Source organism: Suillus paluster, assembly GCF_016628075.1.
Source record: "Suillus paluster strain FC165 chromosome Unknown EDB91scaffold_2, whole genome shotgun sequence".
Classification (NCBI taxonomy): Eukaryota; Fungi; Basidiomycota; class Agaricomycetes; order Boletales; family Suillaceae; genus Suillus; species Suillus paluster.
Genome location: NW_024537562.1, coordinates 983,669 through 1,004,483, shown reverse-complemented (window position 1 = coordinate 1,004,483; position 20,815 = coordinate 983,669). Strand labels below are relative to the sequence as shown.

The window sequence follows — 20,815 nt, the reverse complement described above, 5'->3', positions numbered from 1 at the left end:
GAACACGTGCAATAGGTGCAATGGCAGGGGGACTGGGTGCTGGGACCACAGCAACATCGTCATCATCATCATTGCTGTTGGGGAAGGGAAGGGTTGGTGAGTGAAGTTCTCATTGAAAATGACATCACAAGAATTGAAGAAGGCACCAGTGACAACATCCCAACAACACCAGCCTTTGACACCTGGGGGGTACCCCATGAACAGAGCTTCATGCAATCGAGGCCCAAGTTTCTCCTGCATTTCTGGAGGGATGCGAGCGAAGCACCGTGCACTGAAGACTTGGAGATGAGCAAAGGTGGGCTTGGCATTATGAAGCATCTTGTAGGGCATCTTCCTGGGAGGTAGGGCTTGGGATTCCGATCTGTTGAAGAGATAGGCTGCAGTGAGTGCAGCTTCGCCCCATAGATTGCGAGGGAGACAAGGATGATCAAGCATAGCATACATGCATCCTTCAATTGTGCACATGACACATTCGGCCTTTCCATTTTGTTGGTGGGCTTGGGGCACTGAGCATTGGCATTCTATCCCTGCCTCCTCGAGAGCCTCACTAAATGTGTTGCTCATGAATTCCCCCCCCCCCCGTTGTCAGAACGAAAAATCTTGACCCACAGACCAGACATGTTCTCCCACTGTGCACAAATGACCCGCCATGCATCAAGCACCTGATCCTTCGAAGCAAGGAGTTGAAGGTTAAGGGCATGGGTGTGATCATCAAGAAAAACTATGAAATAGCGCTTCCCATGAGCAGAGACAACAGGGATGGGTCTGCATAAATCCGAGTGAATGAGATCAAGGAAGTGGGCAGCACGTCCAGTCTCGGAGGAGTGGAAGGGCTGGTGAGGATGCTTGACGAGTATACACAACTCGCAGTGAGAGAGAGGTGCTGAGGAGTCGACAGTCACTCCTTTGGCTACTTGTGTGAGTCACGTGACAGCAGTCCTGCCAATGTGTCCCACTCATGTGTGCCAAAGATCCAGGGTGAGTGGTACGTGTGTGAATGCCGCAAGCTCTGGCTCCTTGGGGAGGGAAGGAGTGGGCTGCATGAAGTGGATGAACTCAAGGTCAGGCACATAAAGCTTGCCTGTAGTGGGGATAGCACCAAGTAAGATGTTGCGATAGGTGAGTTTGCATGTCATGTTTGTGTGGAAGTTGATGTCCCACCCCTTCATATTCATGTTGCTGATGGAGATGAGGTTGAGCAGTGCATCTGGAGCATGAAGGCAATTGGACATGCGAAGACACATCCATCGCCCCCCGATCATAAGCCAAGCCACACAGGTACTGTATCCCACGGTCTGAAGGATTCCATGATTGGTGGTCTTAACGCTGATAGGATCCTCTGTGGAGTAGGTGTGAAAGAGATTGGGATCCTTGACAAGTGTGACCATTGTCCCTGAGTCAAGGATGACATCAAAAGGAAGAGGAAGAGCACATGTGACCTCATGGGTGGGAAGCTCGGTAATAGACGTGAATGAGACATCCTCATAGAGACTAGCAAGAGAAGCAGCCACAGCAGCAACTTGAGGTGAGGGAGTGGGAGGCATGACGGCAGGTGCAGGTGCCACAACAGCTGCTGCTGCTGTCTCTGTTTCACTCTTCTTCTTTTGCCAGGGTGCTTGACCCTCCATACCGCTGCCCTTCTTAGTGCACATGATCATGATCGCCCTTGTTACAGCCTGCTGTGGTGCAGAAGACACCTTGCGGGTTATGCTTGTGTTTGCATAGGCCAGTGATTGGATTGACGCTGGTAGGTGTGGTGGAAGATGGTCCAGTGATAGCATTGGCATACTCAGATCCAGGGCGTGCAGATTGTATCAGCTGCACATTGACGTGATGTGTGGCTTCTGCAGTGATGTGCGACATGCAGGTCTCAAAGGTGAATGTAGGAAGGGTTGATGTAGATGACACCGTGGTTAGGTCATTGTACATGCATTGCTTGAGTTGTGACTTGTATTGCTGCCATATTGGTGTGGAGGGAAGACCCATGAGTAGGTTAAATATCATGTCTGCATCACCATAGGGTGTGCCCAAATCTACTAGTCACTCTCATAATGTGGCATGCTGTCCAACAAAGTTTGATGTGTCCGCAGAGTCCTTCATGTGCAGCACTTGCAACTGCTGATGGATCTGGTACTGGGAGCTAATATTGTTGCAATTATAGTCCTCCTTGAGTGTGTCCCAGGCCTTTTGCACAGTAACAGTGTGAGAGCAGGATACAAGCACATTGACACTTGTACTGAGCCAGCGAGTGATGAGATCCTTAGCCTTCATGTCATCCAATAGCCACAAGCACATTGACGCCTTTTCGGTGGTGGTGATTTTGAGTGGATCAGTGGCAGTAGGCATATGAGAAGGTTGACCGAGAAGATCAGAGGGATCAGACTTGTTGTTGACATGGCACCACAGGTCTTCGCGTGCGAGTGCATACTGCATTTTGGTGGACCAACCAACATAATTTTCTGACCCCAACAACTCGGGGATATGATCATATTTCCCCATGACAACATCGACAGAGGACTGATGAGTTAAGATGAGCGGCGGGATGATACAATGAGAGGGGATAATGACTTTCTAAGCTTCGGTTCTTGACTCAGTTTGAGTCAGGGCTCATAACCTGTTGGAAAGTGAAGCTAATAGACGAGTCTAGAGACAATTAATCATAAGAGAGAGCAAGCGTGCAGACAGTTGAGATATATACCTCAGCATTGGTGAAAGAACCGCTGAGGTATAAACAAACATAGACAGCAACATAATATAGTAGAGAAAGGAATTCGAGATAATAATAGATGAAAACAAACGTTGACAAGTTTACTTATGTTGAGCGTTTTACACCGATTTACGGCCACATGATGCATTCACGTGACCTTCAGGTTCCGCCAGATTTCCCTTCCCTTTGGTTGAAATTTTTGTTTGTTTGTTTCCGACGTCGACAACAACAGCAACGGCTGATGTTTGCAAACAAATCAAATTGCAGAGCCCCCTCGATTGAATTGTGCCCTTTGGTTGAAATTTTTGTTCGTTCATTCCAACATCAATGATGACAACAGCGGCTGATGTTTGCAAACAAATCGAATTGCGGAGTCCCCCAAAAAATGTGGTGTGAATGTAACGACAAAAACTCTACAGCTACAAAGTGGGCGCTAACAACAACAGAAAAGTGTGAAGACAAAAATACAGGTCCAGTTTGGAACTGAGACAGTGGTGCGAGAGCGCATGCGGGAACATCGTGCCAGCAACGGGCGGGGGTGATATGCTACAAAATGTGTGCGTGGACGTGGGTGATACATAGAGTGTAGATGAACGTTGATGGGAATGCAGATCAGACTCTGCATCACAGCAGGGTTGCAAGAGTGAGAAACATCAAATTGAAGCCTGCCCAAAGGACGCGATAATGGGGAGAATAACTCGAAGAAAAAGCAAGCGCGAAACGCGATTCACAGGCTGTGGTAGCTGGATGCTCAGTGGGAGGATACTTGGACTTCTGGGCGGCTGTTCTTGCTTGCTCGTCCAGTGATTTCACCCTGTCCCTCGCGTTGGCGTTGGATTGCATCAAAAAGTGGCTTGACACCGCAGGTTGCCTCAGGGTATGCTTCCACAAATGTTGCCTCATCCTGCTGCAGCCTGTGGAAGCAGTGATGTGGTCTAAGTTGCAGTTGCCGAACCCATGATCAGCGTGAAGGTAACTCACCAATAGAATTCCATAGCGATCACCTTCCAGATGTTCCACTTCACGCCAGTGATCGTGCACATAGGTCTGGTATACCACTCCTCCGGCCAATCCTTCAGTGCCTTACCGCCGATAGATGCAGCAGGGTCTTCCCACTGCTTCACAGCAGTGCGCCATGCCTCTGGTTCACGTGGGAGGTCCGGGATCCCGACACTGGGTATGGGAGCTACCTTTTTTGTTGTGGTGCCGTGCTGGCGGCTGTTGGAGGGAAGTGCCTGTGTTGTAGGAATGACAGGAGGTGAGGGAGAAGAAGTCGAGTCCATGGGAACTGGGACGGGTATCATAGAAGGAGCAGTGGTACTCTGCGGAGAGGGTGAATGGATGGCCTGATGGCACGGGGTTGGTTGTAGAGACTGGGTGGAAGAGACCAAGATCAGAAGTTGTGAGGGTGCTGTCAATGGCGAGGAATAAGGGGAAGAGGCTGGAGCAAGGGTTAGTTTGTCTAGGACTTCCTCAACTTTGCCAGACAGATGGTTCAGCTCACGATCGAATGACATCTTGAGTTCCCGAGTTTCCGCTGCAGTAATGGGTGCTGTCAAAATGTGATCGCCATTGAAGCTCTTGTCACCTTCCCGAGGAATTGGGCACAGTGCATCCCAGTGATTTTTCTCATATTGGGTAAGCTCGTCCAGAAGGTACCAGTATCAGTGTATTGATCTGTCCAAGTTGGGGACAGATTGGTCGGTTCACAATATAGATTAGCAGGCCACTCACACTTTCGCCTTCAGCCCACGCACCCCACCAATGTATCATAGCAAGCAACCAGCACTCTCCAAGGGGTGCAAACATAAACCAATACCTCACACCACCTCGGCGGAAGCAGTGGCTGGTGTACCTGGCCGTCAGCCCTGCCTCAGTGCAAATCCAAGTCAGTGTCTTCATGACAGCATCATAGGACAGCTCGTCAGAAGGGTAGACAACACCATTTGTGCCAATGCGTGGAAAGACATATTCTTCGGGTTGCAAGGGCCATTGGAGAAGTACCTCCTCCAGGAAACTCATCCAAGCTCGCAGGTGCATGAACATACAGATTTCGGGAGTCTTCAGCTGAGCATAGACCTCATACTCGTGACCTGGTAGTCACAGTCAGCACCCTCATCTCAGGCTGGAAACACTCCAGAAACAGATACCTTCAAGTGCGCCATCGATTTCCCCCTTCCACTGCCAGCATTTACGGTTCATGAGGCTCACCAGGTCAAAGGGGATGCCATAGGGCGGGCGTCCCTGGCAGTTCCAAATGATGTCTTTCCGCTTGATCTTTGTCAGTTCAAAATTCCTGTGGGAAATGTGTGGATGCATCAGTCCAGTCAGTCAGAGTCCCTGAGGTAATGATGGCAAAGCGGCCTGAATTCAAAAGCTAGCATACCGTGTCCAGATCATGATGCCTATTGTTGAGAATGCGCGCACCATGAGATGCTGCTGGGCCAGAATCATGTCAGCCACGTCAAGGGTTGACCTGCCTTCAACAGACTGGCAAATGTGGCTGACAACTTCGTCCGGATACTGGCTGTAGGACCAGGCCATGAGTTTCCGCATGTCCTTGATGGTCATGGCTGATGCATGATTTCTGCTTCCACCTTCAGCACCCTCATTGTTCTTGAGGACTTCCATCATATCCTGTGCAGCCGCTGACAAGGCCGGGTTTCCTGCGACCACCCCAGTGCCCTTGTCGCAGTGATAGGGACCACAGTAAGTCTCACCCTTGCTGTAGCACATAATTATGTTGAGTCCCAAAGCCTCAAATGCACAACCAGACATAGACAAGATGCACGCATTCTTCCACATATCTTTGAATCCTGAGAAGATGCCCCAAGTTGTGCTCAAACTCCATCCCTCCGTTAACCCCTTCTGGACAAGGAACAGCTCGAGCACTGACGCAGAGTTTTTGTTGGGGATGATGTTGAATGCGTGACTGTACGCATCAATATCAGACTCGCCATCAGCCTGAGAGTGAGTGCCCTCTGCTTGGGCAGTTTTCTTCTGTTCAACAACATCTGCAAGAAACCGTCAGCCCCGTTCAAGATGGCCATCATACTGTGATTGAGTCCCTTTTGCCTTCAGCAGTGTTTGTTGTGCTTCTTCATGCTGTTCCTGAAGAGCTGAGGCCAAGGTGGTAGTTGCCTTCCGTCCTGGTTTATTTACCGCTGCGGCAATTTTCTTTGTTATGCCCCGTGCCATGTGTTTAAAGTACCATAGAGTATATGTCTAATTAGGATAAATATGATCAAGTGGATGAGAAGGAGGTGTTGTATGAGTGGGGTGTCACACTCCGGATATGAATTATAGGGGTCAGTATGTACAGCTTTGAACACTTAAGGGGCCACTGGCAGTTCCTCCACACACCATCCCGCATCTTTGCCTTTTTCCAAAGCATCAAACAATAACGCTGGTTTGTACTTGTCGCAGTGTATGGACTACGTCGCACTGACACACACCTCTACAGCCACGATGCTCCAGCTGACATTCTTCAAAGACCACACCAGCAAAACTTCAGATAGATCTACCGCTCACACCAGCATACACAAGGGTGATGTCACACACTTTGCTCAGGCCAGCTTCGAGGTGTGGGTTCAATTGCTTGCAATCCAGCAAGGATTTCAAGCAGATGTCATCAGGACAGTTTATGGGTACGTCAAGAGTTACAAGCAAACAGTGGAGACCATAGAGGTGATGAGGGAGGTAGCTGAGGAGTGTGCTGTCGCCGAGATCTTAAGCAAGATGGAAGAGGAAGAGGATGAGGACAAGGACAGTGTTAAAGATGAGGAGGAATAGTTGGATTGCAAGCAGAAGGACTACACTACAGCATTCCTTTTGTAACAGGTGGTATTTTGAGTGCGCCACCAGCCAATTCGAACAACTACGCTGTGTCCAAGAAGAGGCAATGTCACTGGAGTGTCCCACTGCATGCACTTCAGCAGTAATGTCTTGTCTGTGGTTCGTTTATACAACACTAGCCACCGGTGATAACACTGAAAGCGTGAAGTCTAGAAAGATCATTTAAAATGCAGGGTCACATATGGATAACAAAGCCTTACAGATGATCGTGATGATGGTACTGGACTGAGACGTCATTGTGTAAGTCAGTGTAAGGAGATAACCAGCCAGGTACAGCTAGTCTGTGTTAGTGGTGGTGTGCCCAAAAAACTGCAAGAACTTACAATATCCATGACAATCTGGTATCCTGCCACTGCTGCAAAAGAGGATGGTGGTGACGACATGAACAATGATACACAGTACGCGAATAACACACCAACAATGCCATACAAAACAAGGATGACCCACTACGAGAATACATCAGCGAAATCCAACATTCAGAAAAGCAAAGGAAAACATACAAAGAAACCAAGGCCATTGAATTGATTCATGGTAATTGCGAAGATGATGATAATTATTATAGCTAGTATCACCGAGAATATCGAGTCCCATGGGAGATGGCCAATCCAAAGCCCAATGGGATCTGAAAGTCCGTTCAACAGCTGCATGGCTTGTATGGCTGACCTTTGCTCTCTAGAGACATAGAGGGAGAAAAACGCAGGGAAGACAGCCTAGACAAGATATTAGCGCATTGTTCAATCTGTCACTCTCGCACGTACGTACCATAGCAGTAGATAGGTGAGTCTGGGAAGTACAAAGGAATGATGGTCTCATTCTTGAACCTGCTGTTATAGTGTTCCTTTGCTCTCCACCAAATGGAGATCCTCCAATGTCACCCGCAATGGTTCATGGGCAAGGACTACCTGCGCATCGGCATCATCTCAGATGACCTGATGGAAGAACCACATACCGTGCTTCTTTTTCCCCAGACTTGATAGGAACTTCTTCATCCACTCCACAGCATCGCCCCCCTGATGCTGTGTTGCGGCAGTCTTCTTGATCTTGTTATTCTTGAGGTTGTTCAGGGTCTCAATCATGAAATGTGTGCGTGAGCTGTGTTTTGCAGTGAGAAGAGGATGGTAAATAACATGAGAGCGGTGGTACCTCATAGCATCAGCATGTCTGGCCACCCGAGACTGTGCTAGGGTTACAATGTCCTTCAATGCCATAGGGTCATCTTGTCATAGCTGTTGACCAGAACCTACACCACTTCATGTAAGATTGTGAGGAAGTGTGACCTGCAACACTTCAAAACCATGCTGGATAGTCATTATGATGTCCCTCTATCACACCGTACATATATTAGACCCCAGAAAGTCTTGTGTGGTGTGCTATGGTATGTTTTTATGTTTCAACCATATGTTTCACATACTTTCCCACACATCTCCATCATGTACTTTGCTTCCACAGCACTTAGCCCAAGGTCTGGCAGCTTGAGCTTGTAGTTCTAGTATTATATCATTGTATTATATGTGCTCCAAGTTTCAGATCTTTGATATATGACATATTTACCTCCCAGAACACAGTTCTCCTCATATCACCCCTGTTCACATTACATCAAATATATGGTGTTCTACAGCTGCAGGACTGCGTTCAGAAACAATATATAAGCAAAAGGGACTATATACTATGTGTTAAGATACATAAAAACAAAAGAAAAGCGGTCATGATTGTTTTTCTGAGAGACTGTTGTAAAACATATAAAACCCCTGCAATAGCAGTTGTGTATACTCACATATATTGCAGAAACATTATACACATAGTCTCTGGAGCTTTGTATGTCCCTGGCTACCATATGTTCGCATTTTTCAATGTTTTCTCACTATTTTACTATATTTTGTCACAAATTGATGCCCATGAGCTATATAAGCGGTCAAAGTCTTTCAAATACTCTCTATTACATATTATAAATCATAATAGACTGAAGGATACACCCTAGAGGCATGTATATTTTCGCTTTTTCTGTTGTATATGAGGTATAAAGTACTATGGCTACTATACACTCCCTCTGGTGACTGGTAGTAAATACAGTGGCCCAGTATGTTCTATGAGGTGTATCATAGCTAAAATACATGGTATATACAAGCCTACTACACAGGGAAGAGCAGGGTGAGGCTTGGGGAGGCTAGGAAAACATTGATATTGTAGAACTTCCAAATTAGGTTATGTTTTGGGCGGTAGTACTCCGCAATTGCCGCTTTTGGGCGATAAAATAATATTATACATATATAGCTTATATAATAGTAATGCCTTCGAGGCTTGAGTACTTGGACATTATTTGAGGCAATGTTTATTGCTGGTGTTGGGTATTTAGGTAACTAAGGCTAATAATACTTGGCAAGGCACTTGATCGCCCAGTATAATAAACCTGACTTATTGGGCAACCCAGGTGAACCTGACGACAGAGAGCAGTGTGATTGTGACCAACAGTCACATTGCCTTCTTAGGGAGCACCCCTGGGTCTGAGCGCATGAGATACACTGTAAATAGTAAAACGGTTGGTTGTACATACCTCTAGGATTGACAAGAGCAGCAAATATTATAGTGTGGATGTAAGGCCACAGCTAGAGCAAAATTTTGAGGGAAGGGTGTTGGAATCCGAGATGACCGAAGAGCAGGCACAGGATGACGAGTAGAAGGTCCGAGCGCAACGAGTAGAAGGTCCGAGCACAGAGGCATGGACCAGGAACGAAGGATGAGTAATGTCAGCCCCAAACCTAGTGATAATCTTTGTTTCATTCTAATATTCCAGATAAGAGAATAACCTACAGTATAAAGTTTAGTGTACCCGCAGACTGTCAGATGATCGTCTCAGTTCTATTCCAGAGACTGAGACATGAGTTTTTATACCTTACAGTTGTCTTAACCAAAGCTAACGAAATGTAGTAGTCTTACTTATTAGGTACATGTTTCGTCAATACAGAGTTCTATTCCAGAGACTGAGACTAGTCTTACTTATTAGTTCTTACTCCACTCCCGCTCACCTGTGATCACCACAGGTTATGAGCCCTGACATGGCTGTCAATAATACGCTCCCTGGCACAACCGCCTTGCTCTTCAACGTCCCGAAACTTGCCGAAGATGGCACGAATTGGATTACCTACAAGGAACGAACATTGACGGCGATCAGGTGCCAGAGGTTTAATGTGGTATGCAGATGGTCGTGCAACCGAGCCGTTACCCTTCCCGAAAGACACGACTCCTACACAGAAGGAGATCAAGGAGCGCGATAAGAAAATGGACGAGTATGACCAAAAGAACTCACTGGTCAAGCAACAGATTTTCAGTACCATTACGGACCGACTGTTGCTGCACATGCAGAAATACGAGACCACCTCTGAAGTCTGGGAGGAGATCTGCCTGATGCATGAAGGCAAGACCAAGCTTGTACAAATCGATCTGTGCAGGCGGATACATGAGACAAGATGCGACAAAGGAGGAGACGTTAAAGCTCACTTCGGCAAACTACTACGCTTGCGCAAGTTACTCACAGGTATGGGCACGGCAATCCTCGATACGGACTTCCACGCCATTATTCTCAGGTCGCTCCCCAAGTCATACCTGCCCGCTCCTCTCGTCCATTAACGCGACCGCCAAAATCACCAAGACCCCCTTATCCTCTGACGAATTAATCACTATCGTTACCGAGGAATATGAACACCGTCAACTTACTGAGAAGCGACCTGGTAAGAAAGGTGGTGGGGGTAGCGCACTTAGCGCAAAAGAGACGAAAGGCAAAGGCAGGCAGTCGGGTCCGTCAAGTAAGGCTAATGCAGACGTGACTTGTTATAACTGTGACTGAAAGGGTCACTACAAGTCAGATTGCTGGAGGCCTGGCGGAGGGAAAGAGGGCCAAGGCCCAGGTCAGCAACAGAAGAAGGGTGAAAAGGGACAGAGTGAGATGGCAAACTCAGCCGCAGATGCTCCATCCCAGGACCAGTACGTGTTCATGACATCGGACTTGGCAACCATTGCCAAGGCCATCAAAGTACCCGCCGATAGATGTGGTGCGATCGTCGACTCAGGCGCTACCTCCCACTTCTGCCTGGACAGGGCAAAGTTCACCAACTTCATCAGCATAAGCCCCCAGGAGATCCACACAGCAGACGGCTCAAGTCTAAGTGCTGTTGGGCAAGGAGACGTCAATCTAGAGCTACCCCTCGGTGACAAGCGCACGAAGGTCACACTCAAGAATGCGCTGTACACACCTGCTATGGTGTTCACCCTGATATCCACCAATTGAATCGCGGAGGCCAGGATGGCCATGTTGTTTGAAGGCCGTATGTGCAAAGTATTGTCCTGCGGACCAAAGTGTCAAGTCATAGTGGAAATACCGCAGGTGGAAGGCCTCTATAGCATAGCAGCGGGAAAGACCAATCAGCATCATGCGAATGTCGCCCAGTCCAAACTCACCGTTAACAAGTTGCATAGAGTCCTGGGGCATATATCCCAGACCGCAGCGGCCGACGCTGTCCGCAAGGGCCTTATCACGGGTGTTGAATTGGACCCCAGCTCGAAGCCCAAATTCTGCGACACCTGCACGAAGGCAAAGTCAGTGTGGAAGCCTTTTCCCGACAAGAGTACGACCCGGGCACGCACCTATGGCGCGCTAGTCCATACCGACTTGTGGGGACTGGCTCAAACGGCCAGCATCAGTGGGAGTCTGTACTATATCAGTTTTACTGACGACTACAGTCGCCAGACCGTACTGCACTTCCTGAAGGCCAAAAGTGAAGCACTTACCGCTTTTAAGGCTGATGAAGCCTGGGTGAGCTGTCAAGTGCCAGGGACTCAACTGAAGAAAGTCTGTTCGGACCGCGGTGGTGAATATATGTCTGCCGAGTTCGATCAGCATCTGCGCCAGCAGGGGATAGAGCGTCAATTGACGGTCCATGACTCACCGCAGCAGAATGGCGTCATGGAGCGACTAAACCGCATGCTCGTGGAGCACGCTAGGGCAATGCTCATCACGAAGGATTTGCCGAAGTATCTGTGGGCTGAGGCAGTCAATTATGCGACCTGGTTGAAAAACCATTTACCGTCAAGGGCTACCCCAGATACCACGCCGTTCGAACTTGTCCGAAACGAGAAGCCGAGCCTGCTACAAGCACACAAATTCGGTGCAAGAGCATTTGTGCACCTGCAGGATGCAGGGAAGCTCAAACCGAGGGCGGAGGAGGCGATATTTGTGGGAGTGGATGTAGTGAGCAAGGCCTATAGAGTCTACTGGCTGGGTAAGCGACGGGTTTCCATTGAACGGAATGTTACCTTCGCGTCTGGAGACGTGATAGTGGTGGAGGATATGCTGAACGAGGGGGAGTCCAGCGTCATGCGCAACAATGAAGACAACAACGTACCTGTCGTTCAGCCCATCCCGCCACCAGCAACCCCAGCCAGACTCCAACCCCATCATCCCACAACCCCACCAGCCCCGAGGACGACTCATACCAGGCCACCTCCAGGATATTACGCGTCCCTCAATGAGGGGGAGACCGCATCCCTAGCGCTAGATTCCCTGTTAGAAGCGTCAGCACTGGATCTTCTGGACGAAGAAGCTCACATTCGCCTAGCATTAGCAGCCGCAGAACCAGAGCCTACCTTACAGCAGGCGCTTAACGACCCTGATGCCATTGAATGGAAAGAAGCCCTGGATTACGAGATTAGCCAACTCGAAAAGTTAGGTACATGGGAGGTTGTTGACTTACCGCAAGGCGCAAACATCATACCATGCCACTATGTTCTGGCGACCAAGAGAGGACCCGACGGCGAGAAGCTGAAGCTTCGCGCTCATCTCATCACAAATGGCCAGCGGCAGAAATATGGAGTGGACTATTTCAATACTTTTGCACCTACCACCAATATGAGCACAATCCATACGGTTCTAGCAATGGCTGCTCAGCAAGACTGGGAAATTCATCAAATTGACATCAAGAGTGCTTACCTGTATGCCAGCATCCAAGAAGAGATCTATATGCGAGCGCCACCGGGATATTTGAGAGAGGATCAGAGCGGAAAGGTGTTGAGGTTGATAAGGAGCTTACCGGGCCTTAAACAGGCAGGTTTTGAGTGGGCGGAGGAGCTAGCAGGAGTGTTTAAGAAGCTGGGATTCAGTAGGTTGAGGGTTGATCAAGTGGTGTACTTCAAACGTACCTTGAGCGAACAGATGGTCATCACTGTCTCCGTCGACGACATGGCCGTAACCACGAACCATACATCCCATATCCACCATTTCAAGTCCCAACTCCAACAGTTCTTCGAGATATCTGATCTAGGCAAGTTAAAATGGTTGTCGGGGTTAAAGGTAACATGCGATAGAGCAGCACGTACCTTAACACTCTCACAGAAGGTGTATGTCGCCACCATAGTCGAACGTTTCCGTCTAGGCAATGCCAAAGCAGCACAGACTCCCATGGAACCGGGACTTAGCCTATCAATTGATCAATCCCCCACCACTCACTCCGAGATCACAGCTATGAAGGACGTACCATACCAGCGTGCTATTGGGTCACTGATGTATGCGGCAATAAGTACTAGGCCAGATATCGCCATTTCTGTCGCGACTCTATCGCAGTTTATGCGAAGCCCAGGCAGAGCACACTGGGAGGCAGCTAAATGCACCCTGCATTATCTGAAAGGCACAGATTCGCTTGAGCTCACCTTAGGTCCAACAGATGGCAGGCTAGAAGTGTTCATCGACGCAGATTGGGCACCACAGTCCCATAGACATTCAATGTCTGGGTACATTGTGATGCTGAATGGAGGACCGATCGCCTGGAGTGCCCGCAAGCAGCCGTTAATCACACTATCCACCGCGGAAGCAGAATATATTGCACTTACCAGTGTGATACACGAACTGCTCTACTTAAAGCTCCTCATCAGCAAACTCTACGAAGCGCCCACTCTGCCCATCCCAATCTTCTGCGATAACCAGGCTGCTATCACACTAGCATCCAACGCCAAGTTTCAGTCGCATACGAAACACATCGATTTACATTACCATTTCGTTCGTTCGCACGTTAGAGACAGAACTTTCAAGTTGCTCTACTGCCCCACTGAGGAGAACGTAGCCGACACTTTTACCAAGGCTCTAGCACGCCCGCATCTCCAAAAGCTTAGAACCCAAATGGGACTAGCTTGCACTCGAGGGGGAGTGTTGGAATCCGAGACGACCGAAGAGCAGGCACAGGATGACGAGTAGAAGGTCCGAGCGCAACGAGTAGAAGGTCCGAGCACAGAGGCACGGACCAGGAACGAAGGATGAGTGACGTCGGCCCCAAACCTAGTGATAATTTTTGTTTCATTCTAATATTCCAGATAAGAGAATAAACTACAGTATAAAGTTTAGCGTACCCGCAGACCGTCAGATGATCGTCTCAGTTCTATTCCAGAGACTGAGACGTGAGTTTCTATACCTTACAGTTGTCTTAACCAAAGCTAACGAAATGTAGTAGTCTTACTTATTAGGTACACATTTCGTCAATGCAGAGTTCTATTCCAGAGACTGAGACTAGTCTCACTTATTAGCTCTTACTCCGCTCCCGCTCGCCTGTGATCACCACAAAGGGAACCAGAAATGCGATTTTTTGTCGCGCTGCGCGCCGCATTTTACAAGAAAAGAACGGAAAAGTGGTGGTAAAGTGTCCGCCGCACTTTATTTTACCGTAAAATCCCAAGATTTTACGGGTGGCTGAGAGCTCCGGCGGCGGAATTTTACATGGACGGGGCGGGCGGGCACACTCGATCATTTTCACCAGACTAATGAAGCAAATTCTAACACTTCTGTTGCAGGGGTGCACGTATCTACAGCTGTACATACGGGCAGAAAAAAAACACTAATCACGCCGAAGTTCGACGGAATTGCCTTGCAACAGCGCGAGGTGGTTGAACGCAAAACGGCGACACAAGTGAGCCCGGCGAGCTCCGTCGGTGAGTGGTTTCGGTGCTGACGAGCGGTCGTCGAGCGCAGGTATTGGTGCAGTGCGCCCCGCAATGCGAAGGCGACGGAACGGGAGCTGCAGATCTGCGCGAACCAAGGACGCGTAGGACGCGTCGGGTTGCTGATTCGTCAGCGAGGTCACGTGCCGTCATGTTTTACGGGCGTTTGGTAAAATCAGTCAATAAAACCAACTTTCAACAACATGCATTTATTTATGGCGCCACGGCAAGTAGAAGTTTGTTAGAATTTGGATGACGGCACAACAAAACAGAGACTCGTGCAAAGTCGCTAGACACCAGCCTGGTGTCATTTGGGAGCATACTTGGGTCTGTACAGTTCATAGCGAGTCTATATAGCTAGTGAGTGCAAGAGCCCTTGATAAAAGACACTTCTGAAATAGCCAAGACTCATAACCTTAGGCCTGGACTCTTCGTCGTCGATTGTGATCGGTTCCTTTGCCACTCGGTCAAGGCAACCGTCACAACGCACAACGTTAAACATTTCCCCTACTAGTAACGTGTCGTGCCATCAACTATACTGCGCCGATGTGAAAGCAGAAACACGACTTACTCGCATTCAAAGGCGATCTACCATGCCGGTGAGTCATGTGATCAAATACAGGACGCAGACTACTTGTACTCACGCATTTATGCATCTTATGGCAGTGTATGCAGTCGTGATTATGGTAGCAAGTACTTGGGCATGTCCCAGCCGGGACACCCCTAAGTATTACTGCTGCAGATATTGATGCTGTCAGAGCAGCAAGAACGGGGAGGATAAAGTGGAAACGCATTGCTTGAGAGGATGCGATATGGGATAAGATAAATCTGAAGGGGATAGTAGGAAGTCGCCTTGCTTTTATATGCTGAATATTGTCTTCATGGCGATGTAGGAAACAACCATCTACAAATTGACATTCCCCTTCGAACAGATGATATCTGCCAGAAAGATCTACCATGTGAAGCTCTATTGGTAATTTGGTGTGGAACAAAGTATCATCTTGCGGCCCGAAGCAAGATCAATATTGCCAACTTGAAGGACTGATCAGCTTATTTTTAGTCTCCTAGTGTTGTGGGCAGAACTGGCCTGGCAGAATCATATATGTTCTGCCAGTGCGGCAGAAGGCAGAATCGGGGGAAACTTGGATGGACATGGATGTAAGATCTAAGATCTACCACTAGGTAGTAACATCGAGTCGATATTCCAAATCCGCATCTTCGTAACTCTGATTTTTTCCGCATTGCCAATGTCTTCCAGTCGAGCAACCTCAGCATCGATTCCGGACCTTCGAGATTGTAGCACCGGAGACTGCTGCAAGCAGAGGAACAAACGCAAAGTCGTCTTCTTCTGCTTGCGAATAGGGGCAGTTGCGCTGGACTTAACAACCAATAGGCTTGAAGAAGAAGTATTGTTTCTCTCGTCATCGCCAGAAATAACTGCAGCCATCAAAGTCAGGATAACCACATCTGAGGGCAGAATAAGGCTGAGACGGGGATCGCAAGAACAATTCTGAGAGTCAGAGGGTTACTCAGATGGGATCAACTGCATCTATCCGCAAGTACTATTGGCGAGCGGGTAAATGATCACTTCGCGTGGATATGGAACTTAGACGCCGTTGACTGGCAAACTCGTGGCTGATTGGCGCAGTTCGATTGTCCCTAAACCCGCCCGAAGAAGCTCGCGGTCATGTCGAATGTGGGGAAGTGCCTTGAGCACACACAGAAATTGGTTATCACAGTAGGGAGATCTTATCACCTATGTATCGCATACTATGCATTCAGTTTTCCAAATAAATGACTCCCCCTTATGCGAGTTCGACGCACCGATTTCATATTTGGTCTAGCACTTCCGAAGACTCCGCCATCAAGCTCTGGGCCTTTGATTACCGCCAGCTCCTCGCTTCATTCGACGACGTTCGAAACCCCTATCGCATTAGTATTCTCTCACCCGACTCACGCCAACTGGCTAATATCACCTGGAACTGCAAGATCATATATGCGACACTCCAGCCGACATCTTTGCTACCCTTGGCCTGCACAAGGAGCGCAGCCTTATTAATGTACACATTCCCCCGCATATATCTATCCATTCGTACTTTAACATTCTCTTGCAAACCAGTCCACCTCACAATCCACGCCTCGCTGATTTACTCAACGTTTCATCACCACGTACAAACATATCATGGAAAACCAAGGACTGTTAGGGAGGGCATGCAGGTATTTGAGCGGGCGAAAAAGTGCGAATTCGTAATGGTAAAATATCTTTTTCGAGGCATGCACATACAAACGAAGGGCATGAGTTTATGTTGCTTAGAGCAGGTAACTAATACACATTGTAACATGCAGAATCATGCGTGATCACTGCTCTCATTCTGTTACGTTCTGGCAGTGCTTGTCCCGCCCTGATTTTGCCATTAATACTGAAATAAAACACCAGCTTCTTGAGAAGTGATGTCGTGTCATTACATTCTGTGCCCAAGGCAAACCAAATGTCTAATTAGAAGTAAACAGCCCTAACTCACCGAAATACAGACTTGAGTTTTCAACCTTCCTCAGCTGGCACATCGTTGTCAAGTTCTTCGCCTTCATTGGCTACTACCTATAAGGTCCTGATCATCATCTTGATCATCGTCCGACTCTGGATCCCCCTCTCCCACAACATTTCCAATGCCCGGTTTATCAGCTTCCTTGGTAGCGTGTTGTAAACCATTGAAGTACACAGGCACACCGGCACAGGGCCACTAGAGGGGCCAGGGGGCTAAAAGCTGCAAAAGAAGTATTAGTCCCTATCAAACGCAGGTCAAAATTTGTGGAGTTGGGGAATGGGAGATTAGTACTCCGCTACGCAGCTCGGGGCAGGACGAGCTGGGTATGCAGGGGAGGTGGTTAGAGGGAATCCACTTACTGGCTTGCCAACGACTTTCTTTTCAAGACTGTAGGTGATGGCAGCAGCCGTGAGCTCGCTGATAATATGGAGGGCTTTCATTGTCCTTGGGTAGCCTGTCGAGACTGTAGGCGGCGACAGCAGCGGCCGTGCGCTCGCTGATGACGTGGAAGACCTTCATTCCCGAGATAGTGCCTGTGTCCTTGGGTAGCCTGGCATTGCGAATTATTGAAGTAAGTGGAGGCGGCGATGGCAGGGTTGTTCATGGTACCCCAAGTACAACTCAGTAGTTTACTTCATCTTGAAGAGAGCTACGGACAAAACCTCATCCTGATCTGGCAGCACTGGTGCGGACAACAAAGAGGGCGTTGGGAAGTCCAGTGGTTGCTGGGGAGTGGGGGCGGTACTGGGGTACTGGGGTACTGGGGTACTGCTGCAGGCGCCCACAGCTGGTAGCGTTGGCATTGAAGAAGAGCTGTGAAGAGCGGTGAGCAGTCAAACTTGTGAGACGTTGGCAGTGCATGGATGTGGGGGAAGGGGAAGGTGATACTCCGCTAAGTTACTTGGCCCGGGGCAGGGCAGCCAAACCGGGCTTCGGTAGGGAGGGGTGGCGTTTAGAGGCAGCCCACTTCCCACCACCAACCATTATCGTGGTACTAACTCTCATCTTGAGCCACCTTAGTTTGTGAATGCATATAAAGTTCAGATTCGTGTTGACGTCCTGTCTGGTTATGCAGTGATTGAGCGTCCGTGACTTGGAGATCGACCGCAAATCCACTAGGTGTTTGCTTCTAAATTGAACGTCAAGGGTGTCTATTGCAACATGTCAAACCGGAAGGCTAAGTCTATGAGACTGAGTACGCAAATCTACGGCAAACTGAATTCTATCTAGAACGCGAAGACCTGCGAAGTGACGGTCAGCGGATGGAATGTTGTTGATCGAATGGCGCTAAATTACCTGATCCTCTAGTTTGCTGATTGTCCGAGGAGCAGGGTAGTTGAGCTCCGCAAGATGTTTTCTGGCAAGTGTCTGTCAATACGTTGGTCACATTCAAACATCAATTCCTCTCACTTCATGGCAGTTATCATCGGCGGTGGGCCTGCGTAATAATCATCAGCTACTGGTAACATGTAAGAACGAAGGCCAGACTGACCGCACATAAGAACTTTGATATCATGACTTGACGAAGGCAGGTGTGTTTCGATCTGATCCTTGGATACGAAACCCACGCCACCGGTCCAACCTTGCGGAGCATTGTTGAGCAGATAGTAAACCTTGAAACGCTTGGGATGAGACGCAGCAAGAGCATCAAGCTCCTTCTTGAGAAGAATGTCCTCAACGTTAACATTCGCGTAGATGAGACTGAGCTTCGTCTTGTCTTCGGGGTTCTTCAAGGCAGCACGGATGATCTGTAGCATGGGCGTAATGCCGGTACCACCCGCAATCATACCGATCTCGCGAGACAGAGTGGGGGTATACTTGAAGGCACCCTTCGGGCCACGAATGCGGACCTTGTCGCCGATCTTAAGAAGAGAGACATAGCGGGAAATGTTGCCCTTTTCATAAGCCTGCAGCCGCGAATAACAATTGGTCGTCAAGCAAGAGTTCCCAGCGAAAACGGCGACTTACCTTGATGAGAAGGTCGAAGTGGCCGAGGTCGTCATCACTGCTAGTCGGAGTATAGCTACGCATGATGTCCTTTCCGTTGATTTCTGCAGAAACCGAAATGTGCTGGCCAATGGGCAGGCCGAGGACATCCTGCGGGTGAGGCAGGGCAAATCGGTAGCTATGCGGCCGCAGCGATTATTCATGGTTAGCATGAAAGACACGCAATCGAAATTGAACGCACATGGCGGTATTGGGCGATATCACGATCTTTTCTTTGAGTGAGAACTCTTGCCAGACTTGGGGGTTCAGTACTGGCTTCCGTTCTACAGTAGCGACGGGTTAGCAGAAAGACGTGCCAGAGAATATGAAACAGTCATTCAGACCGAGAACGTACTCGACGAAGACCCAAACTTGACGAAAATGAACGCGGTGCTGGCCAAGGCCAGTGCCAAAGCGACCAATTGTGTGTACGAACTGTCGATTCCGAACGCCATCCGAGTCCTGCTGGTATCGTCAGAGAACTGAGAGGTATTGATTTTTGGTTCCAATCCAATGAGTATCAGTCGTGAGACGTCGTAACCAGCTTCCCTTAGCTTTGCTCGCAGCCAATGAAAGCCGAATATAAGGACAGACAACGTCGAAAGGAAAGTGATAACGAATAGCGCTTGCTGGCAGTTCATTTTAAAGTTTCGCGTTCGAATTTGAGTAAAACGCAGATATTGTTACATAAAAGGCAAAAGCCGCATCGACACGTATGTATGGTAACATGGCTAAGCTGAAAGGCTCAGCCTGTCTCAGCCTTGTCACTCTGTCTGCAAACTAAACTAGACTCGTCCCGAGCCTCGGAACCCGACGTGGTGGTTGCCACTAAATATGATTAATAAGTAGCTTGTGCGCCGAAGAAACCATGTACCAAGAGAAAGTTTGCAGCCTGTGTCGAAGGGTACTAGTGACACGAAGGACTAATGAGAAGCAACCCTGAAGGCCCTAAATGTTCATAACACTTGTCACGTCTGTGCATTATCTTCCAATATAAACTTACTTAGTAGGAATAGCGATTCTTAGATTGTTGGTTAAACGCTGTGACTCGAGTGCGGTCCGAATGAACTTGAACATGAGAAAAAGTAGGGCGGCGTAGGACGAGAACACACGAGGCATAGGATGATAACTTAATAATGTCGATGCTGATATGAACTTGGAGTGGAAACCAGGAGCATCCTGCGGGTAGCGGCGGGACTATGAGGACGCGTGCCTGGCGGCAAGTCACGGTGAGGTCAGAGAATGCCGGGAGCGAAAGTTGACTTCAATGATGACGGAGGAAGTTTCGAAGTGCGTGCGACGTCTTCCGCCTTAAAAAAAATGCATGTTCTTGATCTTGATCGTAAGAGTTGCGATGGTGTCCTAGTTAAATTTCCTTGCGGCGAGTTCGAGAGTCTGGGCGATGGGAAATTTGTCCCTCAGGGAACTTGCACGAGGAGAAGTGGAGCATCGAAGATGTTCGTAGCATGTGATTGATAATCATGAATCACCCTGCGCTGCTGCCCAAAGCGCCATGACGATAACAGGTTATTGACCGTAGTGTGGCAGACTTGAAACTCAGGCTACGGCAGGTGACAGACAAGTTGACAGACAGCCTCAACTCATTTCTCCATCAATTCCGATGCATTCGACTGCAATGAATCGGATTATTGATTGAGACAGAAGTGAAGGGTACTTCGAGCAGTGCCAAAGAGACTGAGGCGATGTTGACCTTTGGGCTTCCCATTTTAGGTGTTTATCGGGGAGC

At 48.6% G+C, this 20,815-nt stretch overlaps 2 protein-coding genes across 2 annotated transcripts; both read right to left on the bottom strand.

The window, feature by feature from the left end:
- Nucleotides 1–3,458: 3,458 nt before the first annotated feature.
- On the bottom strand, nt 3,459–8,675 carry EDB91DRAFT_1077109 (uncharacterized protein; the record flags this gene model as incomplete). Its single annotated transcript, XM_041314911.1, has 21 exons — nt 3,459–3,621; nt 3,689–4,350; nt 4,442–4,800; nt 4,858–4,888; nt 4,919–5,003; nt 5,094–5,639; nt 5,763–5,932; nt 6,163–6,227; nt 6,269–6,304; nt 6,763–6,787; nt 6,886–6,917; nt 6,978–7,008; nt 7,063–7,184; nt 7,226–7,272; nt 7,321–7,345; nt 7,512–7,654; nt 7,706–7,758; nt 7,974–8,048; nt 8,114–8,144; nt 8,337–8,389; nt 8,631–8,675. The coding sequence occupies 21 exons, from the start codon at nt 8,673–8,675 to the stop codon at nt 3,459–3,461; spliced, it is 2,799 nt and encodes a 932-aa protein (XP_041183810.1).
- Nucleotides 8,676–18,218: 9,543 nt separating this feature from the next.
- On the bottom strand, nt 18,219–19,737 carry EDB91DRAFT_1193772 (NADH-cytochrome b5 reductase). The gene is made up of 7 exons (XM_041320564.1): nt 19,424–19,737; nt 19,271–19,352; nt 19,051–19,207; nt 18,575–18,989; nt 18,493–18,520; nt 18,379–18,439; nt 18,219–18,323 (listed from the first exon to the last, which is right to left on the bottom strand). The coding sequence occupies exons 1-7, from the start codon at nt 19,707–19,709 to the stop codon at nt 18,309–18,311; spliced, it is 1,044 nt and encodes a 347-aa protein (XP_041183809.1). The 5' UTR covers nt 19,710–19,737; the 3' UTR covers nt 18,219–18,308.
- Between the last annotated feature and the right edge of the window lie 1,078 nt (nt 19,738–20,815).

Coding starts and splice junctions, on each gene's coding strand:
- EDB91DRAFT_1193772 (XM_041320564.1), bottom strand. CDS start 19,709: ATGAACTGCCAGCAAGCGCTATTCGTTATCACTTTCCTTTCGACGTTG. Junction 18,990..19,050: donor ACTTCGACCTTCTCATCAAG/GTAAGTCGCCGT, acceptor TCGCGGCTGCAG/GCTTATGAAAAGGGCAACAT. Junction 18,521..18,574: donor TATCAAAGTTCTTATGTGCG/GTCAGTCTGGCC, acceptor ATTATTACGCAG/GCCCACCGCCGATGATAACT.